The sequence below is a fragment of the Phasianus colchicus genome, chromosome 20 (assembly GCF_987193195.1).
Source record: "Phasianus colchicus chromosome 20, bPhaCol1.hap1.1, whole genome shotgun sequence".
NCBI lineage: Eukaryota > Metazoa > Chordata > Aves > Galliformes > Phasianidae > Phasianus > Phasianus colchicus.
In genome coordinates, this window is record NC_143455.1 from 10,662,618 (window position 1) to 10,683,023 (window position 20,406).

Sequence of the window (20,406 nt, forward strand, 5' to 3'; positions counted from 1 at the left end):
GGATCAGCTGCAGAGCCTGGTGGAGGAGCTGAACCAGATCCAAAGGCCTCTCCTCCAAAAGGTGCTGAGAGGTGCAGACCAGACCTCAGCACAGTGTGGTGAGCAGCAGATCTCTGGCTTGGCCAGGATCAGGGCATATCTTTTTTAAACATTCTATCAGTTTTTTAGGATTCTGCACTTGCTCAGGGTTGAAGTCCAAAACCACTGGAGGTAACAAAGTTGAAAGTCAGACCAACGTGACCAACACAAGAGCTAAAGCCTGCTCCAGGTGGTGGAACCATCATGACTCAGCCCATAGAAATTATTGTCACCACCTGATGTATTAAGTATGAAAGTTCATTTTGGAATATAAAGTAATTATTTAATGTATGCTGTCTTCTCCCTTTGATCTTGTGATCTGTAAGGACAAGGGCAGCACACACCCACTGGATGTCTGCTCTGCCAGTGCTGTCATTGCAGGCTCAGAGTACAGAGATCCACACAGAGAAAAATCCTTGCTCCTGAGCTAACCAATGAAACCAGTCTGGATTCCTCCATTAACACCAGCTGTTGTCCCATTGTATCAGCTCGGGCTCAGACGTGAATCAGACACTCACCTCCCCTTTGAACTGAGCAAACGTTTTCCGAACTCCATCTCGGTGGAAAACGAAGGCATCACGGTGGGGAAACCGCTCCGCTGTCTCATCCAGGCACTGGCCCACAGTTTTGTTTATAAGTGGAATGTCCAAGGTCCCCTGCACGTAGCTGTCGGTCACCCTATGGGATGCAGAAAGTGTCCTTGTGTGCAGGACACTGTGAAGGAAAAGAAGCTGTGAGACAGATGCCAGCAGGGTTTTCCCTGCTCTCACAAACCCACCGAGCACTTCAGGAGCTGTTCTGCATGATCCCAACTCATTACTGAGGTGGTCGCCTCCCATCTTACCCAGCCGACTTCCTAATACTGTAATGGAAGATACAAAGAATTCCTAAGCGACGAGGTTCAGCTCAGGGCTCTGGTTACAAAAGAGTGTCTTCTTTAATGTAACCAGTCATTACAGTGTTCCCAGTCTGAAAGAATCACCCATTGCCTGCAGTACCAGCAGTATCCATATGAGAGCTAAAAGCCTTGGCCACTAATCTCTGGATCATCCTTGCAACCTCTCCTGTGCTATTCCAGCCTTGGTTATCAGCCCCGAGCTCCACCCAGACTGAGGACTACAAAATAGTGAACTGAATCAGACAAAAGTGGGGTTTTTTCCTTCCCAAGGCCCAATGGCTCACTCCCATGAGGTGCAAGCAATGCATCCCACGGAAGCCAGCAGAGAGCTTTTGCTCTGCATCAGCTCAAACAGCAGTCAGCTATCACAGCATCACCAACCCAGAACAAAGGGGCCATCCCCAGCACATCCCATGCTCAGCCCAAGCAGAGCACCTCATGCAAACCACACCTGCAGACATATGACTACAGCAGAGTTAAGACCACTGCTCTTGTGAGATGCCACAGAAATATGAGGAAGGTGGTTCATTTATCAGCCCTGGCATTGAACATCAGAGCTGGTACTATCCTTCTTAGATTTCAAAAGAACAGACACCACCCTGAAAGATGTTAAGCAAGATCCTAGGACACAAACATGCTTGCCCTCACTCATCTCTACATGTCAGGGCCACTGTGAGATATTTCCCTCTTCCAGAAAGAGAGATGAGAAACCGAATTGGTGAGCTCCAGCAAGACCTAAGTGCACTAAAAGGAACCACAGGCAGCCACTTTTGTGCCTAAGATCAAAAGGACCTCCAAAAGCACTTGGAAAGCAGCTGCCCCACTTGGAGATGCCCACGTCAGCTGGCAGTGGAGGCACACAGCGCAGGGCTGAAAAAACCAAAACACCACTCACCCCCAGGGCAGAGCCCACAGCAGCCCCAGGGAACGCGCCCTGCCTGGTGCTCGCTGTGCTGCTCTCATTTATCCGGTGTGAAAACCACTCCGAACATTTCTAAATATCTGGAGAGATTGTGGTTTTGGCAGTTTATTGAGAGATCGTAACATTAAAAGGTGCAAATAACATGGAAGGAAAACAGTGAAAACCTTTTGCAGGGATGCTCATTATAATGGCTTCCTTCTGCTGGGAAGAGGAGATGGCTGGGAAAGTTAAACAAAACTTAGTGCTGCGTCATTTTAACCTGTTCGCAAAAGATCTGTGGAGAACAAGACAGTCTTGTCTCACAGGATAAAAACTGTTTAGAAGAGATCAAAGGAGTTGAGCTTTAACTGAGAGCTACTAGCAGAGTAATGACCTGTGTGTGCAGCACTAAGTGGGCTGCGTGCGCTTTACTGCCTCCGGGAGCAAAACCACAGAGTTTACAGTCCTGGAGACAGCAGCAATAAAACGAGGAGCTACCAGAGCAGAGAGGGGAGAGAGCTGCAGGGCCAGCAAAGCAGGCTGGCAGGGGAAAGAAGGATACACAACAAACAGAGACATCAGGGATGGAGGACAACCTGGGAGGTGTTTCAGCAGAGAAGGGCCTTGGCAGAAATGGTGAGACACAGTACTTGAGGAGCACAGAAATGATACTGGAGGCCAAACTGGAGAGGAAATGGGAAGTAGCAAGAAGCTATGGGCTTCTAGAGCACTAGTGAAAAGCATTTTAAAATCACTCAGGCTTTCCCTGATGGTCAGCTGCTTCGCTCAGCAGAAAAGCAGCAACTTCCTCTGAAATCACAGCTGTCAAGAATCCAAGTGCTGCTGTTCTCCCTTCCTCCTGCTCTGAGCCTTTCTCTGCCCAACAGCTGCCTGCCAGGCAGGATGCAGCCCCACCAGCACTCCTGCCTCCTGGTTCCTCTCTCCTCACTTCTCACCTTCTCTCCTGCACTCCTGACTTGGGATATTCCTAGGAAAGACAGGGTTAAGCAGCACTTTCAGGGTGCGTGGCTCTGCAGCACTGCCCTTTGTTCACAGATGTGAGGCAGAGGAAAAAAAAAAACAACAGATTACCCTGAAATCAAATTTTACCCATTCATTATGGGATCAGTACTCTGCAAAGCCTTTGTGCTAATTGCCGAGAACTTGCTTTCCTGCCCATGAGGAACAGAATTAGCACGGGGTTACTTCCTCTGTGAGATGGGGTTCTGCCTCCTGGCTGGCACAAGTCGAGATGCTGCCTTTGGGGCAGCTGGGCTCACAGAGCAGAGCAGCACAGCCTGACCCTCTTCCCACACTTCTCGTCAGCAATGGCAGCTCCGCTCTGCTCAGGCAGTCACTTCTCTGCACAGTCACAGCTCTGCACAGCAGTTCACACTGTGGCTGCAAGGGCTGCCCCAGAGGGAGGAGGGAGGATATAATCAAACAAGCAGTAAAGAGAATTATCTTTTGTTTCAAAGCTCCTGGGCTAGGCACATATAAAGACCAGGAGGTGAAAGAAAGCTCCACTGAAGAAAAGCCTTTGATAAGAGTTGAAAAAGCTCTCCCCAATCCACAGAAGTGTGTTTTTAGGGAGGCAGTAAAAAACGCGGCAGCTCCTGCCATTCGTGAGCCATCGTCACATTGCTGCAGGGCACATTTAGAAAAGCTCACACTCCCATACCTCACACTGCCAGAGCAGGAAACCACAAACTATTTGCAGAATATCAGTGGGGGCCGCCACACTCACATCTCTCTGCAGCCAAGTCACCTCCAGTTCCAGTGGAAGCGGAGCTCATCTCTATGGTGACGCTCCACATTTCCCACCAGCTGCACGGAGAAACAGGCGCCCTGCTCGGTGCTGAGCTCCCTCGGACACCGGGGCAAGGTGAGCCCGGGGTCAGCCAGCAGAGCCGACCTGCTTGTGCAAAAGCACTTTCACCAAGTGCACCCCCGGGTCGCCCAGAGCCCAGCAGGCTCTGTGCTGTGCGGGGAACAGCAGAAGGCTTTCATTGACCGCGCTCCTCTTGGGACTCAATCCAAGGGAGCCGTTACCAACTGGTTAAAAAATACATTTGGTCTCACGTGTTTCCCCAGCACGGGGCTGACAAAACAAAAAGCAGAAAGAAAAAGGAAGAGAACATTCAATTGAAATCCAGACCCTGCTGCCGATAGAGTCAGATCTTTATGCTTTCTGCAGTCTCCTTTGATGTCCTCTGAGCTGCTTGCACAGCCCTGCGCCGCTGCCACTCACAGCAGGCAGAGCAGAACCTCAGCTTACACCCCCAGTTCCTCCCAGGCTGAGGATCTCACTGACCTCACAGAGGCCAGAGCCCCATGGCCCAGGCATGAGGGTTTGTTTTCAATCTGAGAACAATTAAAGTTCCTCATGTGGTCCCCAGAAATTCTCCCATGCAGAAAGGTTCTGGGGCTGATCCTCACTCCTTAACACACAAATCCCAAGCCAAACAACAGCTCCTCCTTCCTCCAGTTTTCATGGCTCCATCTCCCTCCCTGTCCCAAATGTGGGGATGAAAGAATGTCAGAAACTGTCAAGAATTTCTTTACAAAACTCTGCAATCCGAAGTGCTTCAGTGGCACTGCCCTCGCAGTGTGGAAGCACACACAGCTGCCTCCCAGGCCCCCACCCTGCACCAAAAACAACTGCAGCCTTGAAATCCGGATCTGAAACAGCTCACACTCATAGCCCAGAATCACTAACTGGTCTCAAAATGCTTCTCTTCAGAAACACCAACGGAGCAAAACTCACAGCTTTCATCTGGTTCGAGCTCCCCAAATTCAAATCCGATCTCTGGAAATGCTTTGGCACTCCTGTACTGCTTGTTTCTTGGCCATAGCAAAAAGCAAAAGGTGCGGGCCAAAGTAAAACAGCATTCTGAAGCACCGGGAGTCCAGAACAGAAGGAACAAGGCAGATGCATCACGTGGGAACGATCAGCAGCACCATGCTGACAGCGGTCTGCCTCCTCCTGCCCAGAGCCAACAGCCAGCACGAGCGTGATTGCAAAGAGGAAGAATGTTTAAATGGCATGGGTCCAAAGGATTTATATATTTTCTTTAATCTTTGCTGTAGAAGACAAATAATTCACCCTCCACCCCCTCCTGTGGCACAGCTGGAGGTAAAACAAGTCAGGAGCCGCTGGTTTGATCTGATGGCAGCTCTCCTTTCCCTGCCTCAGCTGGCAGAAGGCAAAAAAACTCCTCTTGGGTTCCACCAATAAACTTTACTCTTTGAGAGCGCATGTCTTCTTTTAGCAACGCATTCCAGCAGCAAAGCAGCCTGCAGTGCCTGCAAACAAGCCAGCCTCACCACCATGCTGCTCCTGCATGGCAGCAACCTTAGCAGCAAAACTGCACAGAGAAACGTCAGGGCATGGGGGAAAGAGCTTCCTCCTTGTCTCATGTGAAAGCAAGGCCAGCAGATGGATCACAGCTGGCCCAGAAAGCACTCCTACCCAGCAGGCACATCAAACTTTATAAAGCAGTCTCAATCAATCTCAGGAGCAGTGTGTGATTAACCCTGACCAACGTTTTACAGCTGCTGACATAAGATAACTGGTTTCATTTTTCATCTCTTTTTCCACCTCTGCAGAAATTACCATGAGAAGGGAGGTGCAACCCCTCATGCCCTGCAGTGAGCACAGAGCTGCCCTGCAGCAGTGCGGGGTGCTGACTGACTGCTGCTGCTTGCATCCTCTTGGGGCTCAGAACTGATCCCAACTACAGAGCTTAGATTTGGGGAAGCTCAAGGACTCCACATCCAGCTTCTTGTTCCTGGAAATCCATTACGATCACCTCCCCACAGCAACAAGTTCTGGGTCTCTTATATAAAAGAACTGCAAGAGAGGTGAGCTAGCACTGCTCTGCACTATCTTTACGTCCTTGCTCTTTAACACAGCCCTGTTGGCTGCAGAGTTAATCACCTTTTGATTACTTTTTGTATGTTTACTTTATTTAGAGCAATGGTGATCTCCAGAGTCTTCACAGAGCCCTCAGGTTTCAATTCCAGCAGACTGGCTGTGTTGTCCTGTGTGCCTTTCCCTTCTGCACTCGTTCTGCCCAAAGGATAAGCACTGCACAATGCTAAGAGCAGAGTTTAATAAGTCTTCATGTTACTAGAAAGAGTTCATTCTTCTAAATAGGCATTGTGAGTCACTGTTCTGCCAGCACCCAGCTTCACATGGAATGCTGGGCTGGAGTCCAAACTGTGATAAACATTCGGTGTCCCTTCCCTCCTGATCCTGTTTCTTAAGAACAGATGTTGAGATGGTATTTCCCCATCAGAGCCCAGCTGCAAAGAATGACCAATTACCTGCAGCCCGAATGTGAATCCTGCCGAGCTACTTCCTGGAAGCCACGGCTCCGGGTAGGATTAGTGTCCGAATTTCAACCAATCCTTCAAAGCATCTCCTAAAGCCAATTGCTTTCCCGTCTCCGTTTTTCCCAAGAGCTCGCTAAAAAAGGCAGTATGGACAAAAGCGAGAACCGGCCAGCTGCAGAGCTCCTCGGAGCCACGGGGAGCTGCCAGCCCCGCACTGCTGCAGACCCAGCAGCGTCTGCACGCCGTAAGAACAACACTGGGCCAGGGGCACCGACGGGCGCAGCCCGCGAGTCGGAGTGCTGGGCGGGGAGGAGAAAGAAGCTCGTCTGTGCGTTGCACGTTATGGTGCAGTCGGGATGGAGCTGCTGCACAAAGGAAGTTCAGCCCTGGGCACACACATTCCTCCGCACGCTGCGTGGGGCTGTCCCTGCCCCTGGGCCTGCAGGAGGCTGCCCGTCTGCTGCTGCTGCTTCAGGGGGATACTGGGGAGCCAAAGTACAGCGACACACCGACTTAAACCTCCAGCCCCCCTGAGCCGAACCCGGCCCCTCTGCACTGCAGCCACCGCCTGGCTCAACACCCGCATCCCTCTGCCCCCTTCAGCCCTACATAGCTGCCCTATTGCCCCAACAACACCCTGCCCCGCAGCGCCCCGTCCCCTCTATCCCCCCTCACTTTGCACCCGGACCCTGCAGCCCCCACCTCCCGGCCCGTCCGTACCGCGCGCTCAGGCGGAGCAGCCCTCGGCGGGGCAGAGCTGCGAGCAGCGCGGCGGAAGCCATGAGTGCGGCGACGGCAGAACCGGGGGGGCCGGGCCGCCTTCCCGCTCCGCTCCGTACGCGGCTCCGGCGGGGGCGGTGCGTGGCACGGGGAGGGCAGGGCTTGGCTTGGCCGGTCTCGCCCCGCAACGCCCCGGCCGTGGAGGGAGGAGGGGGAGCGGGAGCTGGGAACCCTGCTAACCTCCACCCGCCCTGCCGGCTGGAGCAGATCGCAAAGCATCTTCTGTGCGTGGGGTGCCCCGCTGGAGCGGTGGGCGGGGATGCTGCGTGTCCCAGGGCACGGCCGCGGCTTCCCGGGATCCCCCTTTCCTTCCCGGCCGCTGGCACGCTGCTGACAGCACTGAGCCCCGTCGCCCTGCTCACTTCTCTTCCCAGCTCCCTGCCCTGCAGCTCTGTCCCTCCGCTCTGTGCCCGCGGCCACTTTTTGCCTCACCCCCAAGCACTTCACCGCGGCCGCCCCGAAGCCCTCACGCAAACCCTGAGCCTTGGCTGACACGGACTTTGATACAAGGGCTGAAATTGACTCTGACAAGGCAACCAGCGCTGCTTGCCTGTTTTTCTGCATCCGTCAGAGCCCTGTGAGTCACTAATTAATTTCTAGCCTTATCCACTTAATGAATTATCACAGTTACCACTTCACTAACGGCTTTCAGCACTCTCTGGCTGTCTGTACCCCGTCACATCAAACAGCAGTGAGGAGCAGCAGAGCCGGGCATGCCAAGGGCAGAGGCAGCACCCAGAGGAGCTCTGCAGCACACAGCAGCACTGACACTGGTGCAGAAGGGCTGACACGTGTGGCATTCCTTGTGGCAAATGATTGACAGAGCCTCCGAGCACTGCTGGAGGCTGGGGTATAAATTTGGTGCCAGAAGGTAACCTGTGTCTCAAACATCACACAGATGTTAACCAGGCGGTGCCACCAGGGTGGGCTGAGAGGTGGCCTGATTCTCACTCAGCCACTGACCTGCAGGACGATCACTGGCAGTCATTTTGCAACCCCACTTCTGGTTTTCCCCTCTGCCCAGGCAGACACCAGAGTTCAGCAGTGGGAGATACTTCAAGGCTCGCTCACCGTGTTGAGTGCAACAAAGCTTATGAACAAGGGCATCAGTACTGGCTGCAGTGAATGTTAGGTATCAAACCCACAAAATATGCTTGTAACACAACCATGTAATTGAAATGCTGCCTGCAACCAGATCTCATTTGGTATGGCTGGCTTTAGAAGTAGATTTCAGATTTCTCTCAATGTGCATTGCTTGTGAAGCACAAGGAGCTTCTTTGGTGGCAGCCGTGGTGCTGATTTATTTGGTTGGAGGAAGGAAAATCTTGTCTTTGAAATGTGAAAAAGTGGTGAGCAGGTAGGTGAGTTTGGGCATTTCCATAGATGTAAGGCTGTGTGGTGCTCATGGCCAGGAGTCACTGCTGCAGCAAAGCACAGTGCAATTATCTGTATCTGTACTGCAGGAGCATCAATGTGTGCTCAGTGTTGTATAACCACAGAGAAAAAAAAATCAATGTCTTTGATACAAAAAAAAAAAAAAAAAAAAAAAAAAAAAAAAAAGGAGGAGTCAGACCTCCTCTCTTCTCCCTGGCACAGATTTGCCCTTCGTTGCCCCCTGAACCTTGCTGCAAAAAGCAGAAGTGCTGGAGTTTTGCATATCCAGACCTTGCTTCTCCCCAAAGAGGGCTCTGCCATTTCAGCTTACCATTGGGAGGCACAATAACCTGCTTTACCAAGTTCCTATAACATCCTGGATGAAAGCACATCAACCTTAGGTACTTTCCATGGTATTTTCTAGGATGCAAATCCTTGTTTACCATTTGTGATGCCTTTGCTTGGAACCTCCAATAATCTCCGTTACATCTAAGATGAGCAGATCCCCCTGGCTGGAAGAGGCTCAGTGACACCGCACAGAGCAGCCAAGGTGCTCCCAAGGCACAGCTGTGCCAAGCGGTTACCAACGCCTCTGTAAGCACACACAGGTCACAATGCGTGTGGGGGCTTGGGAACTCAAGGCTCGTTCTCACCATAATCCCATTACTGGGGAGCACTGATTCGGCTCTGTCTCAGGAAAAACTCTTCCCCCGACTTTTTCGGCCGTGGGTCAATCGGGACAGGAGGGCACTTTGCAGGTGGAGCTTTCGGATCAGAAGAGAAGTGGCAGAATTCCTCCCAGCAGAGAGGAACACCTCGGTCCAACCGCAGCTCCCAGAAGACGAGTCCGGGCTCTGAGCGTGGCGGCGGCGGGGGCACGGCGCTGCGCGATGCGGCCCGGCGAAGGGCGGCGCGGCGGAGGCAGGGAGGCGCGGATCGCCGGCGGCGCCGCTCCGGGCCGGCAGGGGGCGCTGCGCTGCACCGCGGTGCAGACGTGGACGCGGAAGTGGCTGGCGGGGCGGCGGGGCGGCGCGGGGTCCGCGGAGCGGCCATGGCGCGGGGCGGCGGCAAGGCGGGCAGCCTGAAGGACAAGCTGGACGGCAACGAGCTGGACCTGAGCCTGTGCGGCCTGAGCGAGGTGCCGGTCAGGGAGCTGGTGAGCGTCCGAGCGTGCGGGGCCGGCCGGGAGCAGCGGGCCGATGCCGGCTTTGGGGCAGCAGCGCGGTGACCCGGCGTGCGGGACGGAGCCGGGCAGCGGACCGTCGGACCGTCGCGGCCCGTTTGGCGGAGCCGGCGCTGCCCGGCCGCGCAGACGGCTCCGGGTTCGCTCCTTAGGGCGAGAACCCCGGCTGTGGGCCGCGTCGAGATACAACGTTGCTTCGCGGAAGGCCGATACAAAAGTAGCGCCTTCCAGAAGGGTTCCGTACTGTATCCGTGCGTTCAGTCAGTACCGCTTTCTTCCAGGCTGCGCTTCCAAAAGCAACCGTGCTGGATTTGTCCTGTAACAGCCTGGTTTCCTTGCCGGTAAGATGCCCGACTGCCTTCGTGAGGATGAAGCGGAGCTGGTAGGAAATATCGGGGAGAGATCATTGCTGCTCCAACAGCCGCTGGCTCAGCCGGAGGTCGGAAGGAGCTCTGGGCTCTTCTCTGCTCCTGGGCGGGTCGGTGCAGTGCGGGGCAGACACGAGAAAAGGGCTCCTCCTGCCAAAGGACCCCAGTGCGAATGCAGAGCAGGCTCAGCAGCTGCAGAAATTCAGCTGTTTCAGCTGTACTGCTGCACACCGCCTCTGGTTCGTCCGCCCCACCGTTACATACCTCACTTTTCTGAGGCAAAGGAAGTGGGGGATTCTCCTCCACCAGTTCTGGGGGAAGCTGAGGATTTGTGGCTTATATCAGGCTTATAACAGACTCAGCGTAGTGCCTGCTGAGGACCCTTCAGTAAGGTGCTGAAATGATTTTCCTGCTTTTTGGTTGTGTTTTAGTCAGATTTCTGCAGTTTGACACACCTGGTGAAACTGGATTTGAGTAAAAATCGGCTCCAACAGCTGCCCATGGACTTTGGGCGCCTGGTCAGCCTGCAGCACCTGGACCTCCTCAACAACCGTTTGGTCACCCTGCCCGTCAGCTTTGCACAGCTCAAGGTAAAGCCGGTGGCTGGGCGGTTACGTAAAGCTTTGGGATGCAGCCCAGGGTCTTGTGATCCTTCTCAAGTTGATTTCTCTGGTGAAGCATCAATCCTGATGACTACTCTTTCCAAAATTCAGCTGTCGCTGCACCACAGCCCAGAGGAAATTCTCTCACACCTACTGAGAACACTGAGCTCCCTACTTGTCTTCCATACCTATTTCATTTTTGGGAAAACCAAGCAACTCTTTGCTTCTGTTTTGAATTTCTCAAATAACCACAATCTGTTGTGATGTTTGTGGTCATCTGTTTACCCTGAGCTCTGACAGCCTCCCCTTCGCCATCCCTTCCTGCAGAACCTGAAGTGGCTGGATCTGAAGGACAATCCCCTGGATCCTGTTCTAGCTAAAGTAGCCGGAGACTGTCTGGATGAGAAGCAGTGCAAGCAGGCTGCAGTCAGGGTAAGGAACCTGCCTGCTGTTTTATTCTTGTTTCTTATCTTTGTTGGTGATGTTTTTTTCCCCTCTCTTTACTTAGAAAGCTCTAAAGTTTCTTCAGCCAGCGAGGCACCAGTTCTTTGCACTGATTTTACTGCTTCCATGGCTATAGAGAAACTGAGAGTGGGACTCTCCTCCATTAGTAGAATTGAGGACTAAGTGCTGCTTTCTTAAGGAATTGAAGGCACAGTCAGACAAAATAACTTGTGCATAGGCTTTGTTATATGCTAGAGTATAAAAGTCTTCATAGAACTACTGTGGGAATCCATAGGGTCATGTAAATAGTCGTTGCTGGGATCTGTGGAGCAAACAGTTAAAATATGCACTTCTGTTACTGCCTTGCCATGCTGCTGTGAAATAGTTCAGGCTGATGAAACAAGCTGTTCCATGATCCTCTGTTAACTGCTAGCACTGGTTTTCCATGTAATTTTAAAGCAGAGACCTCTGTTTCTTAACTGCAAAGATTGATGTAGCGAGTTCTCTCCAAGTCATACCTGGAGGGCTCAGTCTGCTGTGGCCATCTGAGCAGATCAGTGGTCAGATCCATCTGACTGCCTTCAGACACACTGCAGCCATTCCGTTGTGAACTCACCCTGCCACGAGCCTTCTGCAGACATCTCACCTTGTTCTCTTGCACCTTGAAGGTACTGCAGCACATGAAAGCGATCCAGTCTGAGCAGGATCGAGAAAGGCAACGGAAGCTCCAAGCAGAGCGAGGTAAGCACAGAGTCCTCACATGCACACTGCTGAATTCTGCCCACAGTAATGATTGCCAGCAGGCAAATATTGGTAACTATTGAAATTCTGAGCAGGGTAGAATGGCAGAATGCAGAAAGATAACCTGGGACACAATGCTAGTTCTTGCCTTCTTGACAGAAGAATAGGATGGCTTAGTTTGGAAGATACCTTAAGAATCACCTAGTTTCAACCCCGCTGCCATGGGCAGAGACACCTCCAACTGGACCTGGTTACTCAGAGCCCCATTCAGCTTGGTCTTGCACACTTCCAGGGAACAGAATGAAAGATAAATAAAAGAAAAAAAAAAAACCACCATCACCAGAACAAACCACTACACCACGGGATAGTTATTTGATTTCAGAGCATCAAAGAATAGTTAAGGTTGAAAGAGGTTTCTGGAGGTCATCTGGTCCAACTCCCTTCTCAAGCAGGGATGCTGAGAGCAGCTTGCCCAGGACTGTGTCCAGGGGTTCCAATTAGGAACAGATAAGCAGGTAGTAAGGAAGAAGCCAATGACAATCCTCTATATAAATGGAAAACTTCCTATTAATCCCCAGAAATGGAAAAGAAGCGTGAAGCAGAACAGCGAGCCAAGGAGGCTCAGGAGAGGGAACTGAGAAAGCGAGAGAAGGCAGAAGAAAAGGAACGCAGAAGACGGGAATATGATGCTCAGAGAGCTGCAAAACAGGAGGTGGAAAAGAAAACTAAAAAGGAAACTGCGCAGACCCGAAGTAAGTGGTGTCCACAGTGAGCTCAGGTAAAGTGTATTTTAATGTATGCCTTGTGGAAAAGAGTGAACAAGACCACTGCCACAGAACTGCATCATGCTTAACCTGCATTATAGATTTGATAGCACTAGATTTGCATTTATGCAACTTAGGTACTGAGAGAGTCCAGGAGTGGGGGAAGCAGCACAGCAGTAGAGCATTACAGACAGACAGCTATAGGCAAGTAAAACAGTGATTTAACATCTGGGTTCCTGATGAACTGCTGAACTACAAGTTTCATAAAGTGCTTTGAGTGCTCCTAAAAACTTCCCCATTCATTTAATCTTAGATGTACTGAACTATAGGTTTAAAAACAGGTCTTTTGCTACACACAGATGCTCTGCTCCTTTTTCACTTCTGCCCACAAAGGTAAATCTCATGCTTTTCTCCTAAAGTGACCATAGTTAAATAAGGAGTTTTTTGAGAAAACACAAACATAGCACAGGCTGAGAAGTACGTTACCTGAGCATCACGTAGACTGGTAAGGATATCTGAATAATTCCTCCCATTCTGTCTTGCAAACATTCTTTTTGCAGAGCCTGCCTCCAGTTCTCGTGCGCCTCAGCCAGCCCGGCACAAGCACTCGTGGTCGCGGTCAGTGCTGAGGGCGTTGCTGCTGGTGCTGCTCTGCATCCTCTGCACTTTGGCTGTCTGCAAACTGACAGAGCTACAACACCAACCGCTGTGCGTCAGCGTGAACACTCTCTATGAAGATGTAGTTGCTGCTGTGCAAAACCACAAAACCCTGCAAAACATGCTACAGCAGAACTCGCAGCAGTGATTGTCCTGGATGGGCACTTGCTTTGTCAGCATCTCCTTTCACCATCCACGCAGCCAGAATTCCTATGGAATTGTGTTCTGATGAAACTGCTTTTTATCCGTCAGCATTAATTTGCTGGTCCACTCCACATAGAGTAATAGGTATTGTTTGGATCATCGTTGCTGTGCATGTTTCTCAGTTGGCCTGTCATTCCCATTATCTGACTAGATTAACTTAATACTTCTTGCCTCCAAGGGATTTACATCTAGATCTTAAGACACAGAAAGATGTTCATTTATAGGAGTGGAAAAAAAAGTGGCTTTCAGTTATCTAGGTAGTTGTAGCTCTGTAATGCAGGTATAAGGTTTTTTAATACATATCCAATTCTTGCTCTCGTTTCTATTAGTGCTAAAATTAATGACATGGCTGTATGGGAGTAATATATGTAGGCCTACTCCAGGACCAATGACATTTGTGGAATGGCTGTGCATCTGTGTATGCTGGAGTGAAGAAGCTGATGTACTATTGAAAGAAACTGAAAATTTTCAATACAACATTTTTCGCATCAACTTGTCTGAAGTGAATGTTTGTATCGTTAATACAGGACAGCATTTGTTTTAGTTACATATCCTAGAAACAGCTAAAACTGATTTCTGACCGCACACAGTAATCACTCGTTTTAGCCAGCTAGGACCAGCAAGGAGCTACAGCTCAAGAAGGGCTTCTTGCCAGCCTGCAGTCTTGTCAAAAACTGTGAGTATGGGGGGGGGGGGGGGGGGGGAAGGGATCTGACACGCAGACAGGAAAGCTGCTGCAGCACACAGCGCTGGGTGGCACTGTTGCAGCAGCACAAAGCCTGGCCCACTCTTCACCCTGGGACTTGCAAAGGCTGGGAGGTTTGGCAAACTGTCTAAAGAAGAAAACTCAGCTGTGTAAAGGCATAATTATTCTAAATAATCTCCACACAGAGGAAAACCAAACAAGTTTGTCATATCCTTACAGGGTTTGTGATTGTAAAACAAAGTGAAGTGTAAATGTAATGATGCAAGTGCAGGTTTCAGAATAACCATGCTACAAACTCCACAGAGACATAGCTGCGTTTGTCACCTGATTTGCTCCCTCTTTTGTCATACCTGGAATGATTGCATTATTACACTGACACAAGGAATGGCAATTCCTCTGTTCCACTGTTATTGCACTACTACAAGGAAGTCATCTATGCCATTTCATATCAATGACCAAGGTCATAATTGAAATAGTAAGCCTTTGCCTTCTCATAGCTTTATGATACACCTGTAGTTCTCTCACTGCCTTTCAGAAGAAATCAATAGCATGGATTTAAAATAAAAGGATAGAGAGGCTTCCCATCCCTCTGACACAGCAGTATATTGCACATGTTTTCTAAGCTTCCTTGAAACAGTTTAGGTTTTGTTTTTAACCCATGGTCTTTAAGAGGTTATTATCTTTAACTGCTTATTACCCAGAAATACAGCAAACACCACTCAAAGCAACATAGCTGCTTGTCAGCACCTGGCAGCAACCTGCAGCTCTACCATCTAGAAGTGAGTCCTGCTTAAGGCAGCAAATGCAAGGCTAATAAGATTTGTCAGTTTAGGTCAGCAGCACCTACTGGCCACACCGAGACACCCACTGTGTGTGAAGCCACTGCAGCTCATGGGTGTTTTTTCCACTTGAGGTGGCACTTTTCCAAAAGGTAACTTCCATGCATTGAATGCAGTTCAATTCATACTCAGCACTTGTTTCAGTAAGTGCCTCTGTAGCAAATGACCTCAACTGTCCTTGTGTGCACACCAGTGCTGATGGCTTTGTAGACAGAAAAGCATGTTCCCCCACCTAATTAAAAGAAAGGTTTTCCTGCCAACTGTTTAGGTCTCATAATTCCAGCACATATAATCAGATTTCAAGACCCTCTATAGATTAAGCTGTCTGCAGACTGAATCAGGGCAGCCTAAATTTAAATCCGAAAATTAGTCTTACTCATTCCCATCTGGCACAGCAGAAAACAATTTAAAAAAGCCTACTTTGTGAAGTAAAGTTCTTCTCCCTCACCAGAGCAGGTGCTGGGGGCAGCACCACACTGAGCAGTGCCATTTGTCACACTGAAGAAAGAGAAGGTATCTACTTGTAGTTTGGATACCAGTGGAAAACAGTCAATGAAGACATGCCAGGATTACAGAACACCTCGAGGTCAGAAGGGACCTCTGGAAGTCATACCTGTCCAAAGTCTAGGAAGCACATTAAGAAATAATTAATGTTATTATAGAAAATGATTTACGCCCTTGGAAGAACTTTTGACAAATAAGAAAAGCGCCAGTGCTGTAAGGCATGTCCAATTCATGCTGTCATGGAAGACATTCAACATCTTTCTGTGTAAATGCCAGCCATTCAGCAATTTGATCCAATTTCCTTCTACCATGACAAAGACCATAAGTGCTTCAAGTCCTTAAGCTGCGATCGAGGAGCTCACTTGTCCTCTAGGCACTTTTTCCCAGAAGGAAGATGAATACAACCAGAGAAACCATAAGATCTTCATTCATTTGGGCTATCCAGTGACATCCAAATAGAGATCAGGATCGTGGGAAGTCATCTGCAGATAGATTCTCCTGGAAAGCTCAGGCCCGACCCGGCGGCAGGTTGCCGTCACCCCGGTACCGCGGCGCACAGGGATGGCAGCCAGCATGTTTTCCCGCTCCTGCTCTGAGGAGCATCTACTGTAGGCCTACAAGCAGCACAAAGGAATGATGGCATCATCTCTTTGCATCCATTGCTCAAAGAAAAAAATCAATAAATAAACCCTACACACCTGTGACAGCTCCACACTTTCACAATGAAAACACATTTTTCCCCTGGTCTCACTCCAGATCTCACTTACAGGTTTGGAGGCAGACAGACCCCAAACTCTGCTCAGACAGAACAGGTGAACAGAACACTGCGAGGTGTGACACTGCAGTACGTAAGACTGGACAAGTAAAGCAGGGCTGTGTTACTGTTTGTCACTGGCAGTTTCTTTGGCTTTTCTCTCTGAAGGGAAACTCTCACACAGGCTCGTCAGTAGTCTGCTCTGTAAAGCTAAAGCAATGTGTGCCAAGGAATTGAGCTTGTTCACCACCTTCCTGAACACTTTGTACAGAATCCTTGTGTCAAAGCTAATACAAAGTCAAATTACTTCTACCATCCTCACAGTAGCTGGCTGTTTGCACACAGCCCTCCATATGCAGGAGGCATCCTTACCTGGACTAGCAGCTGAGGAGAAGGGTACGCAGACACAACAGCCTCAGCCATCTCCCCACTGACCCGGTTAAACTGTTGTATCTGTCTCTTCCAAACTTCAAAGAGACCCTTTCCAGAATGATCCACTTTCACACCTCTGCACCACTTGTTCTCTAAGTAGAAAGAGAATCCTGTATTCTGCTGCTCTCGCCTGTGGAGAAAGGATGGAAAAACAAGTGACTCCCCCAAAAATTCAAATTCCTGTACCTGTTACCACACAGCCAGAGAACCACCTCTCATGCTGTGCTGCTAAAGACACCAGTGGCATCAGCATGCTAAAAAGGTGACCCTGCTTTCTCTACATCAATTTCCTACACGTAGGCCAATATTTTCCATTGAAAAAGGAACCATACTGTAGCTGGGAGCAATCCTGACAGAAGACAACATACACAAAGAACAGTAAGTAAGAATTGACTTTCTGACTGTCAAGGACAATAACACACTTTCACTTGTCATTTTTCAGTTCACCCCTTCTCATGGCTGAGACATGAAATACTGCAGCTGCCGTGATAAGAATGCTAGGACTGTGTACCCAAGTTTGCTTTCTTTGTTCTCACCACCAAACACGTTGCTGTCCTTTTCATCGGTGCAAACAGCTGAATAGTTCATCATCAGTCTCAGAGGAACAAGAGCTAGTACTGTAGAGTCCAACTCTACTTGCATTTCCTTCCCACTCTTAAAAATCAGTCTGAGAACAAGACCTTGACTTAACATCAAGCGAGACTACAACTTGAAATCAAAGTCTGCCTCCACCCCTGCTAGTCCCTCCTAGTAAGCCTGAAAGCAAAGCCTCTCCAAAGAAAACATAACCAAACATCATCTGCTTACTCACTTGAATGGTGCTTCAGCTACAGCTTTTGTAAACATAGTGGCAAATTCTCCAAGTTCCTCCCAGTTCTCAAAAAAAGTGACTTGGACACGTGTGCAGAGTTGCAAATCCACCAAGGCCTGTAAACATAATTGAAACAGCAAATGGAACAACTTGTGTTCTTACAACAAACTCCATTCATGACTGAAACAAACAAACAAAAAAAAACAGTCCTAACATCTTGGTGTAAGTCACAAACACCCATTTCCTCCCCATTTTGGAGGCAGCTTAATGCAAAGCGTTCAGAGACACTTTGTTTCCTGCTGTTTAATAGCAGTTTAGTGCCATATCAGCTGGAAGATTCTTGTAATATGCAGGCAGCATGCAACAGGCTTTATCAGCAGGCCATGAAGTATGGGAAATGCTAACAGATTCATTTTTCACTTCCAGAATCAAGGTGAACAAGACACGTTAGCCCATGAGAGAGAGCAGGTTTGTAACTGAACAGAGGGGAACTAAGAGAGCTCTACTTATTGCACGTAAACCAACAAAAGCTAAAGATCCCAGTCCTAGAAAGCATGTGATGGGGTCAAGCATCCAAGCGGAAGCAGACAACAACTGCATGCCTGTTGTACTCACAGCTTCCACATCCAGTCTGGTTATCTCCAGGCCAGGATCCTTAACTTGTTTCTTCCTCTGGTCTCCTCTATCTTCTGCCTGGCTCCTATTCACTGTAGCCTGTTGCAGTCTCTTTTTTGACTGAGCTCTGAGACATCTAAGAAGACGAAGCTTGAATTGGGAATTTTGAAGGGCTAGGCTGCTCTGGAGTGTAAAACAACTCAGTAACAACACCCTGTACTAAGAGACACCAAATCTGTAGAACAGGCCCATTAAATACAAAAGCATTACATCTGACTAAGAAAATTCCTCTGCGGCATTTATTTATTTATTTTTAGAGCAAAAAAAGCCTTTCAAGAAAGTATCTGTGAACATTTTTGCCACCCTCATACTCTTCCCCAGGTATTTGTCACTGGTCACTGTGGTGACGAGCTAGATAGACCTTTGTTTCTGCTCCTAGGTAGCAGATGTGGAGCAGTTCTAGATGGGAGTTCTTTATATGCTCCAGTCTTTGCTAGAAGGAATTGATGTAAACACTTACTGCCTCATTCAGTGGGACAACACTGACACATTTGAGGAGAAAAATTCTAACCTGAAATATTTTTCTACTTCAACAACTGTTAGAGCCAGGATTTTCCCAGGCATCTTTTCCATCACACGAGCTACAAAGGTCTGTAAGGTCTCCTTCTGTTCCGCGCAGCCTTGGGCCTCCTGCAAAGAGCAATAGGAAAAAGGAACAGAACCATCCCAAGTAGCACAGATGAGACCAGCAACCTATGGCCCGATGTTACAGCTAAGTCTTTGCATAGGTGAAGTTCTGCTCCTGTAGCTCTCAGGTGCAAACAGAGAGCACTTGATCTAGTAACAAATTACAGTAAAGAAAACAAAAATAACAAAACACACACAAAAAAAGCCCCACAACATACTTGACCTGACAGCATCTACTAAGACATACCTCTTAAAAACCTCTAACAAACAGTAGCTAGGAAAGAAAGCTTGCCAGAACTCAGCATTAGACAATCTCAGTGTTTTTAATCAGGTATAGATCAGATTTATGATTTAATAAAACCATAGATAGCTTCCAAGTGAGAAGGGATGGCAAATACCACCCTCTCCAGAAAGGCACATTCAGAGAACACAAAAGTTATAAGCAGTCTTACTTGCTTGTAGTTACGAACCATGGACAAGAACTCTTCCAAGCCAAGCAGAACCAGGAGATTTGGCTCTTCTGTCCATTCATTACTGTCCTCAGCCTGCCCAGATACAAAAACAAACAGCCAGACCACAGCCTGTTTACAATTCAAAAATCAAACCAGTGCTCCCAATCTGAGGTAGGGAAAAAGTTAGAGAAATGTTTGCTTGGGATGCTAAAAACAATTACTATTAAGTGCAAACACCACGGGAAGAAAAGGGCAAGACAATCAAGATTTTGTCCCCACACCTGAGATAACACTGACTTCCTCCTCCAGGTAATGCTGCAGGGAACAGCCTGGCTCTCAACCACACAGGAATAATTTGCAGACTGCAAAGCAGCGTGGATCTGCACCCCACCTTCAACCTGTAACAGAACTGAGATTGGCACACAGGTCAGGATCCCACGGCAAGAACTGCCGTAAGGCCAGCATAGGCTGCAAGCAGTACCTGGATCCAGCACCACGGCGATGTACTTCTGGCACTCCCCCGGCCGCTGAGCTTTCAGCACTTTGGCGAGGTTCTTCTTTCTTTCTTTTTCCTCCTCCTGCCGCCTTCTCCTCGCTTCCCGGTCCTTCCTCCTCCGCCAGGCCGCCTGGCAAACCGCCTCCCTTTCCTGCTGGCTGTACTTCGGCTTCTTCGGAGGAGGAGAAGCTTCTGCATTTTCTCCACTATCCCGAGGCCCCGCAGGCCGGGCCGCACGCTCACTCACAGGGGCAGCCGGGGGGATCGCGGGCCCCCCAGAGCCGAAGGCGACACCCGGGCTGACGGAAGGTCCTCCCTCGGGTAACAGCGCGGCTTTCGGAACAGCCCGTTCCCTGCGGCCAACCGCCAGCCGCTCGCCGCCGTGACAACGGCCGTCCCGCCCAGCCGCATCGCCGCCACCCGCCGGCAGAAGCCCCGGCCCCGCAGCGCTCCGCGTCGGGCCGCCGGGCGGCAGCCTCCTGCTGACCCTCTCACACAGGGGAACGACCTCTACCTCGTCCTCGCTGTCGCTGCTCAGCATCACAACGCCGCTCCCTCGCCTCGGAGGGGGAGACGACACCCTCGGAGGGGCCGCCCGGCCGGCCGCCGGCAGCGGCCGCAGCAGAGCAGCGAGGGCCGGCAGCCCCTCATCGCCTCCCTCAGCTCCCGCCATTTCCAGCTCCTCCAGAAGCGGCTGTTGGGGGAAACAGCGGGCGGGCGTTTGGCGCGCTGGGCGATGACTGGCCGGATCCCGAGCGCATGCGCCTGCAGCGGGAGG

General features: G+C 50.0%; 3 protein-coding genes across 9 annotated transcripts in view; 1 reads left to right on the forward strand and 2 right to left on the reverse strand.

Moving 5' to 3' along the window:
• The window catches only part of ACSF2 (acyl-CoA synthetase family member 2), a 37,940-nt gene extending 28,984 nt beyond the window's left edge, over positions 1-8,956 (reverse strand). Inside the window, exons 1-2 of one of the 5 annotated variants that reach the window (XM_090121718.1) lie at positions 8,813-8,956; positions 597-792 (exon numbers count right to left, since the gene is read on the reverse strand). Coding sequence is in view for 2 of the 5 variants with exons in the window: in XM_090121717.1 (XP_089977843.1) it covers positions 597-792; positions 6,918-6,997 (276 nt within the window). In the remaining 3 variants the exon portion in view is untranslated. Of the gene's footprint in view, positions 1-596; positions 793-4,644; positions 4,976-6,206; positions 6,853-6,917; positions 7,090-8,812 lie in introns of those variants that run through there. The other 4 variants (XM_031598666.2, XM_090121717.1, XM_090121720.1 and 1 more) reach the window with 4 other exon arrangements.
• Positions 8,957-9,364: 408 nt separating this feature from the next.
• Positions 9,365-13,824, forward strand: LRRC59 (leucine rich repeat containing 59). Its single transcript, XM_031598670.2, has 7 exons — positions 9,365-9,525; positions 9,834-9,893; positions 10,352-10,510; positions 10,850-10,954; positions 11,635-11,707; positions 12,286-12,459; positions 13,032-13,824. Exons 1-7 carry the CDS (start codon positions 9,421-9,423, stop codon positions 13,274-13,276), a joined length of 921 nt encoding a protein of 306 aa, XP_031454530.1. The 5' UTR covers positions 9,365-9,420; the 3' UTR covers positions 13,277-13,824.
• Positions 13,825-13,917: 93 nt separating this feature from the next.
• On the reverse strand, positions 13,918-20,400 carry EME1 (essential meiotic structure-specific endonuclease 1). Of its 3 annotated transcripts, none has more exons than XM_031598660.2 (8): positions 19,614-20,400; positions 19,414-19,541; positions 19,151-19,225; positions 18,565-18,683; positions 17,994-18,129; positions 17,379-17,494; positions 16,508-16,697; positions 13,918-15,995 (listed from the first exon to the last, which is right to left on the reverse strand). In XM_031598660.2, exons 1-8 carry the CDS (start codon positions 20,299-20,301, stop codon positions 15,819-15,821), a joined length of 1,629 nt encoding a protein of 542 aa, XP_031454520.2. In that variant the 5' UTR covers positions 20,302-20,400; the 3' UTR covers positions 13,918-15,818. The 3 variants fall into 3 exon arrangements, with proteins under 3 accessions (XP_031454520.2, XP_031454519.2, XP_089977847.1); XM_031598659.2 differs by having other exon boundaries at positions 19,133-19,225; XM_090121721.1 differs by lacking the exon at positions 13,918-15,995 and adding an exon at positions 16,011-16,345 and having other exon boundaries at positions 19,133-19,225.
• Between the last annotated feature and the right edge of the window lie 6 nt (positions 20,401-20,406).